Here is a 12,526-nt window from a genome sequence, read left to right as displayed (position 1 = left end):
GGGGTGAATAAGTGCATTATATATGACTTGCTACGAAGGCACGATCCCAAATTCAAAGATCTGAATAAAGAAATAGAGCCTATACTTATAAACGCTGCTCGTCTGCTATCCATTGTTGGGAACAACCCACACCCTGAGAGGCCATGGAATATAAAACTACATAATGAATTCCGTGCCAAGATTATACAGTACGTTATTCCGTCTGCTATTTCATTATTCATTTTTTTAATGTTACAACAAATATTAACTGTTGATTTTTTTTTTTCACAGTGAAGATTCGGGAGCATTTGTGTTAGCTGTTGCTGGATACTCTTTGTCTAGGAAGAGCGCGCAAGTAGTACTAACTTTAGATGATATATTAGTATCTGAGTTTAGATATTTTTTAGCTTGTAATATGTTCCTCAATGATTGATGATTATTGTGATGTATTGGACAATTTTATGTCATTATTGGAACATCGTCTTATGTAATTATTTGGGGTTGGTCGACTAGTAGACTTCTTTGGTCGACCACTCTCCTTTTTGGTCGACTAATAGCTTGTCTGGTCGACCAAAAAGCTAGAATGGTCGACCATTACCTTTTATGGTCGACCACTAGATTTTGTTGGTCGACCACCATTGTGTTTTGGTCGACCATCGTTCTTTAGGTTTTAGGGTTTAGGGTTTTTTAGGGTTTAGGGTTTAGGGTTTAGAACCGCAAATTCATAATTCATCACATAAATAATTTAAATGTTAATTGTGGAATCACAATCGAACTATTTTGCTAAATTTTAAATTAAAAAAATCGTAATTTCAAGATTATGTTATATATTTTAATTTACATATGAATCACTTCGTCACAATCTCAGTAATTGTTACATTATAAAAAAAACAGGATTATGTTATATATTTTAAGTTAAATGTTAATCGTGGAATCACAATCGAACTATTTTATTATATTTTAAATTAAAAAATATCGTAATTTCAAGATTATGTTATATATTTAAATTTACATATGAATCACTTCGTCACAATCTCAGTCTTTTGTTACATTATAAAAAAAACAGGATTATGTTATATATTTTAAGTTAAATGTTAATCGTGGAATCACAATCGAACTATTTTATTATATTTTAAATTTAAAAAAATCGTAATTTCAAGATTATGTTATATATTTTAATTTACATATGAATCACTTCGTCACAATCTCAGTATTTTGTTACATTATAAAAAAACAGGATTATGTTATATATTTTAATAATTGACACGTGTCACGACAACAAAAAATATGAATCGTAATTGCATTACCTTACGTGTTTTAATTTATATATGAATAACGGAATCATAATCTCACAACTATCCTAATTTCACAATTATGTTACATATTTTCGACAATTATTAATATCTATTTTTTAAAAAACAAAACTAATGGTCGACCATGAGGGTGATGGTCGACCATGAGCTTGATGGTCGACCAGTGGTCGACCAATAGCTTGATGGTCGATCAAAGAAAAATAGTGGTCGACCAGCAAGCTAATGGTCGACCATGAGCTTGAACGTCGACCAAAATAAATTTATGGTCTATCAATCAAACTAATGGTTGACCATTAGGCTCATGGTCGAGCAAAAATAAAACTTTGGTCGACCCTCAAGCTATCTCTTTCTGAATTCACCGATCGAAGGAATTCTGTTTTGTTTTCTTCTGCCAACTCTCTTCTCTAACAAAGAAGGCAGCACCAATGGAAAATTAATGTTGCGTGGCCATTCATTTTCTTCCAGAACGGGATACACAGTCTCTGAGTAAGCCATGCACCATGACATTGTAGAATAGTACTCTGAACACATATCGTATAAATCAATCTTCGCTAACCAACTAGCTGCGATGGCATGAGCACATGGGATTCTATCAATATCAAAAACTCGATATGTGCATATTTTTGATTCGAGGTCCACTATGGCCGAATGTCCACGACTCCTAACATCAAACTCCAGACGTCCTAATTCAAAAACTTGCATTCCTTGGGCATCTGTGAACCTGCTACGAAGAATCCCCTCGATCGTAGGGGTCAAGTTAGTGTTACTTGCAATTGATGCGTGGCGATATCGGGCAAACCAAGATGAGGTCAGTTTCTGCAAAGAATCTAAGAGTGCAATGATTGACAGCTTCCTTTCTTCAAGTAGTCTAGCATTGATCGACTCAACCCCGTTTGTCGTCATAATATTGTAACGGGTCTTCGGACAATACGCTCGAGTCCATCTATCAAGTGAGTCTCTCTCGTCCAAATATGGCGCTGTCTCAGGATATCTATTTCTAAAATCATTGTATGCAATATCAAACTCGAAAGTTTTATAAATTTTAGCAATGTGCAAAAACATTTCGGTTGCACCCTTCTTTTTGCATCTAGTCTTCATGTTTTGGGATAAATGCCACGTACAATGACCATGATGCGCATTTCTATAGACAGTAGAAACCGCATTAATGATCCCCTGATGCCTGTCAGAAATTATCACCAATTCATCCTCGTCAGGTACTACTTCTAACAACTTCGTTAAAAACCAACTCCACGAAGAAGTACACTCGACATCTACGATTCCCCACGCCAAAGGATATTGGTGATAATTTTCATCTTGTGCCGATGCCACCAGTAAAACACCATTATACTTGCCCTTCAACCACGTACCATCAATTGATACAACTTTTTGCATACTTCGATATCCTCTAACGCATGCACCAAAAGCAAGAAACATATACTTGAATCGATTTTCCTCGTCGACAAATATGTCTGTTATGCTTCCTCGATTCATCTGCTCAACCATGTGCAAATAACAACTCAATTTAGTAAAACTCTGTGTAGATCACCTTTCAACATATTGTCTGCTAGTTCTTTCCCTTTCCAAGCCTTGTAGTATGATATATCAGCATTCATACTATTGCGCATCATCGCCATCACCGCTTTTGGTACCATTGGCACTGGATGACCTTGGAAATTATCCACTAACATATCACGAACAACAACAGAACTCGCTCCACGGATTCTCTTTCGTCTCCCAGTCAAACCACATGTATGTGTATTGCAATATGTTCTAACGGAGAATACACGTGAATCATTCTTAATCAAAGAGGTCCAGATTCTCCACTTACAATCAGACACTACACATTTTACGGCGTACACCTTTTGGCTACTTTTAACCGTCTCAAATTCAAAGCAAGCTTCCAAACTTATTCTAATTAGCTCTTTTTTCACCGCTTCTCGGTTTGGAAACTCTTGACCAACAAACAAGTTTGAACCATCCGTGAATGAAAACGTGTCATTATCAATATCCACATCCGCATCCAAATTTGCGTCATTGCTTTGAACCAAATTTGCCTCGACCTCAATTGCATCATTACGTGCTTCGTCATATAACTCGTCTGTGTTACTACGATCCACATGCAGGGCATCCGCATTATGCGCTTCGTCGAATGTGTTACTACGATCCACATGCATGGCATCCACATTATGTGCTTCGTCGAAAAAATCACTGCTATTATTACGATCCACATAAACAATATTCAAGTGAAAATAATCATCAAAATGACTTTTTTCATTAATATTGCAATTGTTTTCATCAATACCATATCCGTGCACATTATCAAAAGAATCAAAAGAAGCAACACATTCAATTTCAACTTGAAGCACTGGCCTACTTCTCGGACAACCAAGATACATATATGCTTTCAAATCATGGTCATTCTCTATATAAATTGGTTGAATGTTGCACGGCAAATCTAGAAGATAATTCAACCTCAAGTTGGCAGTGTCTTCTACTTTTCCAGCTCTATATAGTTCATTTTTTAAATTTTCAAAATAACAAATATCATCATCCACTGGAATAGCAACAAACTTTGCATTGGCCCCTGGATTCCATTTATAAACCAGCCCCTCTGTCACTTCCCATTTCCCATCAAAATGAACAACAATAACGGTTGGCATATCTACAAAGTGCACAAACAAATATGATAATTATAATGAGCAAAATGATTTAATAACAAAAAAAAATTACACACATGGTCGACCAAAAATTAGTTGGTCGACCAAGAAATTATGTCGGGTCGACCAAGATGATCACAGTAGACCCGGCAAACACAAAAACTTGGTCGACCATTAAGAGTGTGGTCGACCATGAAAAAATTTTCTTTGGTGGACCAGGAAGCTTCTTGATCGACCAACTTAATTTTGGTTTGAAAATATTCTTCTTTTTAATTTTGGTCAATTTTGGTCGACGAAAAAAACAATGAACCACACAAATTATTCATCTTAATTTTGGTCGATAGCTGTATGAAATGAAGAAAACAATGAACTAGTTCAAAGAAAATGGAGCAAACTTACTGTATTTTTCAAATAGAGACGAATTGGTCTTCAAATACAGAAGAATGGGGGCAACATATGTTGGAGTAGATTTAGATCTGGATCTGAGGAATGAGCGCAACAACACCTGAGCAACAACAGTGTCAATTTCGATTTAATGTATCGCGGAAGAGGTAGATGGGGTAGATGAGTTCTTTAAATTTGGGAAGCTGATAATTGGGAAAAATGTGCGTCGAATGAGAAGAAAGAGAAGACAACAATTAATTTAAAAAGTTAGAAGGTTAATTAAGATTTAATTTACTAATCAAGTCTCCTTATTTTTTTTAAAAAAAATCAGACTCCTTGTTTTTTAAATCCTTCCTGTCTTAATCCTATTTTTTTAATTGGCCCATCAAAGTTTTAAGCTTTGATTAGATTTTATATTTGACGGTCCGACGAATATTTATTTTTATTTTTAAGATGAATTAAATGATATCTTTATTTATAATAAATAATAATAATTTTTCATAAATAACGCAAATAAAATATTAATTTCATAAAATTGACTCACGAGACCATCTTTCATGAACATTGGTGTTGAGTTTTTGTTGTTTTTCCTATTTATTGCTAATATAAACTTCAAATAATGATAATAATAAATAAAAAAAATTATCATTTAGCCATGATTATGATAACTACAGATAATAATAACAATTTTATAATAATAGTAGTAATTAAAAAAAACTTTTGAATAACTATTAATTTAAATTTTAACATTTTAAAATTTATTTGTTATCTAAAATAATTTATTCAAATCCTTTCTTATTTCTCGTGGAGACCAGTATAAGAGTGTAATAGACATATCATTCAAACATCGTCCTTATTTTCATTTGAAGTTTGACAGTTCTTTCAAAGACCGTCGCTATGATTCTATATATAACGAGATTCGTGAACATTTTCTTAAGCGATTTTCGTCTATCTCTGGTAGTAGCGAAACTCTATAATATTTTCGAAGTTTCGGTTTTTATTCTGTACTAACATTTTTCGTATTTATTTCGTAGATTTGCTAGTCGGTGCGATCTTCCAGCGTTACGTGGAATTGCATATCTTCGCGCAAATCAGGTTTTTAAATGTTTTTTTTTACAGAAAATTTAATACATGATTTTAATTTTTGCGTAAAAGTTTAATTGTGAATTTTATGGTAGTGTTTATATACACCGTCGCTTCATTACACACCGTAGCTTCATTACACACCGTCGCGAAAAGGTTAAAGCGACGGTTTTAACGATCCGTAACTGGAGTTAGCGTCGCTTTCTCAAAGCGACGGTTTCTCAACTCCCGTCGCACGTAGCAACGGTTTTAGCGACGGTCAATGTTTTTCTTTTTTTGTAGTGACATATTTTTTAAAGGCATTTTCATAGAAAAAAAATTTTTTAAACAAACTTTTTCATAAGTTTTTTTTTTTATATATAAAACATAAAATATACTTCGGAATAAAAGAATTATTCTCCTTAGTGCTATTGCAAATTCTTTCTACTTATTGCTAGTCGTCTTACCATACACAAACAACTTCGAATCGTTACTTCCGGTAAGTCTCGTTTAGTCTGTTGAGAAGCTTGTTCTTTTGGAAAGTTAGCATCATCTTCGGATAATGGATTGAGCTAGGGGTGTCTGTCTGTTCGGCTACTTGCCGCCGACCAATTAAACACAACGTAAGAGCTCATGAATGTGATAAAGATATGGATATGATGATGAGAATCCACCACCCATTCCTCAAAACATCTATCACGGATAACTCTTCTATGCTTCATCTGTTTTTTGTTGAGTACCGGAAACTCACAGCTGCTATCAAGCAATTGTTTTTAGCAAGAAAATGTTGGTAGAATAAATCGAACTCGAGATCATTTATCTTCTGTACGATTCGTCTGTTCCATCAACTCAGCCATAAGTGCAATGGTAATGGTGATATCTAAATTAAAACTCCACCGCTCAATGTTTTCAAAAATATCAATTATACCATAATATATTATCTATTCTATTACCTCACTCCATTGGTTCCAACCACTCGGATAACTATATGTGTGGCAAGAAATTTAATTTGTTCTGTTTTCTTGACTGGAACATAGATAACTGACACATAATTAAACCCCAAGAAAGTGAAAATCAAGGAGGAATGCATAAAGAATCGAAAATTAAAAATAGCAAGTGCGACAGATGAATTTATAAACTAGAAGTAGTTTGATTTTATAAATTTGTAATACATATGCTCTTACATTCCAAATGTATCCCATCGAGATAGAATCGATAAAGGATAGCAGAAAATGAGTTTGATGGAACAAAATATAGAAAAACCATTAACAGAAACTTGAAGGAAAGAAAATGATCGTGCAGTGATCATCAGCTGGAACAAGAAACGATAGATGACCCTCTAAACAAGTGTCAAAGGGAAATCATATATATAGATTTCTGGTGCCAGATTTAGTCTGAGCCTGGGGGCTTGTAGGCGATGAAACTAATGCACTGCACTTGGCGGTAGGCGTCGAACCCGAGGACCCTCACGAAGAAGTCGGGATGGGCGGTGGAAACCTCCTTTACCTCCTTGATCACCTGGACGGGGTCTGTGCACCCGAACATGGGCAGCTTCCACATTGTCCAGTATCGCCCGTCATAGTATCCCGGGCTCCTGTTGTTCTCACGTTCGATGTATGGCCTCTGCAAATTTCATTACAAACTTCAAATCCCACACAAATATATATATATATTCATGAACCAAATCAATTACCTTCTTCTCGAACTCGAGACAGGGAATGAGCTTAAGCCTGAGAAGGTATTCAACTTGCTTTAGGAGCTGCTCCTCAGTGAGGGGGGGAAGGTAGGAAAGAGTCTCGAATTTCCTCAATCCTTCCGTGGGCCATACCTGTAAGATTGAAAATATATATATATACGTATATATGTAAATATTCGGGCAGGAGGTGAAATTATGTACAAAGTGTACGTCGCCGGTGTTTCTAGTTCTCAAGCTCTACAAATTAACAAACTTCACCTTTTCAGCTAGCTAGTTTATGCCCAAGAATCAACTTTTCTTACTAATACATAGTGTAATATATATGTGTACCTTCATGCATGAAACTCTACCGCCATTGTTGGCGACAGTGGTGATGTCGGAGGACTTGCGGGTGGCAGGGAAAGCGACTGCGGACTTGAGACCGGTGAAAGGTGCCACCATGCTGGCTTGCGCCGGAGCGTTGCGGCTCACGGTTGCGGTGGAGGAGAGCATAGAAGAGGCCATCTTTGTACTATTACTGTAAATATGTTATTCGACGATTCAATGAACGTTGTGTTCCTTTATAATGACGCGCACCCCCTTGCTTCTACTTGGTCATCCAAGGGACTGGATTCGCTTACGTTCGGTCTAGGTGAACTTGGGCCGTCGGATGCCTTTTTCCCCTTCGTGACCACATATATTATAAGGATTGCTGCCTTATCGTTTTGCACCCTCCTCGGCGTGCCACGTGGCAGTAACCTTATCTTCACAATGCGGACAGTCGTTTGAGGTTGATACTTCAAGTGAACCGTAGCCCTTCGTTACAATGAGGATCACTCTTTGCTGACAAAACGAAACATTGGAATAATTAAGACCCATATCCAAATCAATTAATGATTAAGATCACAAGCTAACTGAAAAAAATGAATATTAGCCATTTCATTCTATTTGTTCTTGGTGTTTTATTTATTAATCATAAGGTCGATTATGAAAGAATAGACCGATCAGACTCAAGTGACCAAATATATATTAGCGGGAAAATTGCAATTTTGGTTCTGTAACTTGATACATCTTACAATTTTGATCAATGAATAATATTAAGGATTGAAATTATTCGAGTCAATTTGATGCATGAAGTCTCAACTTCTAATTCGTAAGTTAAAGCACTTATACAGATATTGGTTTGTGCAATTTTTTTGGGCCAAAAGTTATTAACTCCTTCGAAGGTTGTTTATCAGACATCAATGTTCTTCTGCATAACTCTTGTAACGGAAATAAACTCACATTACACACACTAATATAAATCTAAACAAAAACAAAGATGGGAAATAAAACAAAATGACATTCAATATTTCAAACGAGATGAACAAAGCTTGGTGCTTCTCTTTTTTTTTTGCATAAATATATTTTAATGTGCATAATATATGTTTTATTATTGTTATATGAGCCATGTATGAGAGTATCAATTTCCAAATAAGTAATATTCGATAGATTTAGCAATTCCAGGTGAAAAATACCAAAACAAAAAAAAATGTAAGTTATTGGATGAAAATTAAACATTGACAAATTATAGGAGCTAGTAAAACAAAAAACAAATCAACTTACAAAACTAAAATTACAATTTTCCCCATATCAGTTATGGGTTAGTAGAATTTGTTGTATAACACTGTATTTTTTAGTGTTTCACACTCCCCTAGCGTATACACTTATCATCTTGTGCGTAATTCTTCCGCTTATAAAATTTAATTTCATTAAACAATTCTTGTGAGGGAGTCCCAAAGATATACTTCTTTTATTCATATAGTTAACCATGTTAGACGAAATGTAAACACGAAAGACCATGTGTACTATTATGCAGAAATATTAAATAAAACAAAATAATATATCAATTTTGAGTAGATAAAACGGAATAAAAACTGCAAACCGAAAAAGAAGCATGTAACAAGTATAGTTTTCTTAAAACAGATTTGTCCCCTCTGGTGGTGCTTCGAGGATCAAGACATACAAATTTTTCCCATGATACAACGGCTAATCCTATAAAATCTAGCACGAAGTTACTAACCTACTAACTGAATAAGTACTTGAATTTTATTACGGAAACTGAGGTAGCATAAGTAAACGAGAAAAATGAATGAAAGATTTGTTGCCGGGTGTTTTGAGGAATCTCGACACCTCTATTTATAGATGCAGGATATCAATGCAGACAGTCATAGTATGGGAATCCAAAAGGCCAAAATTTGGCCAGCCTAATCACCAAAAATCTGTCATCGAAGCACCAATAGACAGCCAGATGAAAGGTCTCATCGTGAAGGTTCGACATGAGTATGTGAAAGGTCTTATCCAGAATGGAAAATAAATATCAAACGGTGGGTTAGCCTAGGTGGGTGATTTTTGTCTTGATCGATGTAACACGCATTCAGGTTGTGCTTGCATACAAGTCAGACCTTTCCAGTGCAAATCGAGCCCTTAATTTGCATCATCCATGTTCAGTCACGTGTGGGAGAGAGCCTCTTAACTAATCAATTTGACACCTTCATAAATTATAATTCGATATAAGCTCACATATAATAACTTTATTTTCTTGTATGGGACAAACTCATCATTCTTGTTGAGGATTGGGTTGAATTTAGAAGGGGGGTTGAATAAACTCAACTGCAAACTTAATCGATTTTCGAGAATGATGTGCTAGAATCCTGTCAAAGATACTAGCAGATTTTTGTTCAAGTTTAAAGACCAGCAGATCACAAGATAATGTGCGGAAACGATCTGTTGGATAGTGGGTGAAAAATAATGAAACAGAAAAATAGTAGATGGCACAGGGTTTGTTTCTGGAAGTTCGAAGATGAATCTTCTACGTCTCCCCTTCTTCTGTTTCCAGAAGGTATCACTAAAAGACTTTGGTGAATACAGTACAGCAGTTGTACACACCCACTTCAACATTACTTACCCTTCGCCTACTGAAACTCTTAGTTTTACAACTCAACTACTTGAATGATCTTAAGTTCTGGAAAGGACTCTTTTCCAGTTACAGATTCTTCTATTAATGAGATAATGAAGTGAATAACTTAAGAAGAGATAATGAAAATAGCTAGCACAATATGATCTCAAGTGATCAAATGTATGCAATGAAGCGTGTGCTACTCTTTCAGTATTGAGCTTTTTTAGATAGCTGAAAGTTCTAGCGATGCTCGAATGATATTTTTCTGATTGAGATTCGTTCACTACTTTTCTTGAAAAGTCCTTCGTCTCCATATATAGGCTTCATCGAACGTTCTAAAATCTGAACGGCTCTTTTGACTTTTTAGTGGTTCAGTTTTATTGCTGAAAATGGACCCTGCAGAATACATTAAAGCAATCAGTCTCAGTTCATACCAAAAATGGTAAGCCGTCTTAAATGTTCCCGTATAGCATTTAGTGGCATTTAATGAAGCAATAAATGCTAGTATCACGTTAATAGATCAACGGTAATATTTACAGACTTGAGATACACAAAATTCTGCTAGTGTTAGTTTCGAGTTATGTATTCCTTCTAGTTCTGGTTTTAGCTAAGAAGTCACTTTGTTAAGTAGATTAAGCAGTACTTGATAAGTGCTGCTACTGGTTTTAGCGCGGTACAAGTGCTTCTGGTTTTCTGCTTATTTATATCTACTGGTTTTAGCGCGGTACAAGTGCCTCTGGTTTTCTGCTTATTTATATCTACTGGTTTTATACTTAAGCCAGCATCTACTGGTTTTGTACTAGCATCTCCACAACAAAATTAAGTCTAACAATTTCCCCCTTTGTGGTGATGCCAAAACCTAGATGTTCCTGAAAACGTTAGTAGAACATATTGAGAAGCAGATAAAAGCAATTAGTATCCAGAAAATCAAGACAAGAAAATAAAACTAATTTGTTCCAATATCTCTGAAAATAGCTTCATCTGGATCTCGATCCCTTCCAGAAGAATGAGGTCTGCTGCTACTTGCTCCAGTTCTATCTCCAAATCTATTGTCTTCCCCCTTTTTGGCATCACTATCCTTAAATTGAGTGATTAGATCATCAACTCGGCCTGTGAGGGTTTGGATTCCTGCATTCAGCATTTCCAAGTATGGTGCTTGGCTCGAAACTCTGTCTGACATATTTGTAAGAGATTGAAATTGAGATTCAATCTTTGTATCAAGGAGTTCCAGCTTCGAATCCAAGGCTTCGACTTTGGTAGAAACTGCTGAAATTGAGGAGTGATGATCAGAAACGGTCTTGAGGAGATCACTTTGACCAATCAAAATGAGACCTTGATTTTGGAAAATATTCTTCTTGAACAAACTGAATTCGATAGAGAATCTCGTCAAAGAGTCACTGGTGTTTGCTACTTCTTTTGATATACGTTCTTGACTAGATTTGACGTGACCGCTATGCTCACTGTGTTCATAAGAGAGCTGTTTGACAATCTCAGATAGATTACGAAGTCCTCTTTGAAGAGTTTCCATGGCATGTTCAAGAGTAGAGGTCTCGGAAGGTGAAGGAGATTCAACAAGAGCACGTTGCTTGATATCTTCCATTCTGGCGATGCGCTCAGGAGAATGCTGAGAAGAAATAATAAGAGCAGTAGACGGTGCAACTTCTGCTTGAGTGATAAATGCTGGTTCTGGTTCGACAGAGGGACCTTCTGAAGCAGTAGTTGGATCTGTTGGCCTTGTTTCTGATTGTTGCAAATCAGCAGCAGGTTCAGTAATATCTCTCGGCTCAACAGCAGAAGGTGAAGTAGGCAACAGAGTTGCCATTTCAGCTTGATGAACTTCTGAAAAATGTTTAAGCTCTGGAAGAGATGAAGAAGTAGTAGCAGTGTCAGTAGCAGATTCTGGAATGGATTGGACTGGAGGAGGATCAGCAGAAGTAGTAATAACTGGCAGTGAGTCATCCTGTGCTGCTTGAGTCTGCACAATCGATTCGATCACTTCATCAACCGATGCCAGATCATGAACAGAAATAAGTGAGGATGATTGAGTAGGAGCTACTTGAGGTGGAGGAGTACTAGAGACATTGACTTCAGAAGAAGCTTTGGTCGGTTCCTCAACTGACTGAGTCTTCAAAATTGCGGGGACGGTATTGACACTAAATTTTGAAGGCTGAGAAAAAGCCTTCTCCTTGGTAACAATTTGCTCAGACAAAATTGTCAGCTACTCCGACAAAAGTTGAATGACGTTCTGATCATGAAACGCAGTAGGACCAGTAGAGTCAAAATTCGACTTCAAAGTTTTCAGAACAGTGTCCATATTCTCCTGTTTGACTTGATCCAGAATGTAGTTTCGGCGATTGATGGCTTCTATCACATTTTTTGTCTTGGAAGCAGCAAAAACCTTTTTCTCATTTTTCACAGTTTGAGCAAAAACACCGGGAGTGTTCAAAAAAATGATCGGATGGTAGACTCTTACCTTGAGCCAATCATCAAAAAATTTCATGTCTTCTCTGGTTGAATT

The 12,526-nt window shown here is 36.2% G+C and overlaps 2 protein-coding genes across 2 annotated transcripts; both read right to left on the bottom strand.

The window, feature by feature from the left end:
- Nucleotides 1-1,631: 1,631 nt before the first annotated feature.
- On the bottom strand, nt 1,632-2,795 carry LOC142550243 (uncharacterized). Its single transcript, XM_075659480.1, has one exon. The coding sequence runs from the start codon at nt 2,793-2,795 to the stop codon at nt 1,632-1,634; it is 1,164 nt and encodes a 387-aa protein (XP_075515595.1).
- A 3,730-nt stretch (nt 2,796-6,525) lies between these two features.
- LOC142549365 (ribulose bisphosphate carboxylase small subunit, chloroplastic-like) lies at nt 6,526-7,666 on the bottom strand. Its single transcript, XM_075658285.1, has 3 exons — nt 7,422-7,666; nt 7,089-7,223; nt 6,526-7,018 (listed from the first exon to the last, which is right to left on the bottom strand). The coding sequence occupies exons 1-3, from the start codon at nt 7,593-7,595 to the stop codon at nt 6,785-6,787; spliced, it is 543 nt and encodes a 180-aa protein (XP_075514400.1). The 5' UTR covers nt 7,596-7,666; the 3' UTR covers nt 6,526-6,784.
- Between the last annotated feature and the right edge of the window lie 4,860 nt (nt 7,667-12,526).

This window comes from Primulina tabacum, chromosome 6 (genome assembly GCF_025594145.1).
Source record: "Primulina tabacum isolate GXHZ01 chromosome 6, ASM2559414v2, whole genome shotgun sequence".
Lineage (NCBI taxonomy): Eukaryota > Viridiplantae > Streptophyta > Magnoliopsida > Lamiales > Gesneriaceae > Primulina > Primulina tabacum.
This window is presented reverse-complemented; position numbering and strand designations above follow the sequence as displayed.

Bases quoted from the DNA above. Each gene is read 5' to 3' on its own strand.
- LOC142550243 (XM_075659480.1), bottom strand. From the start codon at position 2,795: ATGGTTGAGCAGATGAATCGAGGAAGCATAACAGACATATTTGTCGAC.
- LOC142549365 (XM_075658285.1), bottom strand. From the start codon at position 7,595: ATGGCCTCTTCTATGCTCTCCTCCACCGCAACCGTGAGCCGCAACGCT. The intron at 7,224-7,421 runs GTACACATATAT...TCAATCTTACAG, and splicing joins GTAGAGTTTCATGCATGAAG to GTATGGCCCACGGAAGGATT. The intron at 7,019-7,088 runs GTAATTGATTTG...TGAAATTTGCAG, and splicing joins GTCTCGAGTTCGAGAAGAAG to AGGCCATACATCGAACGTGA.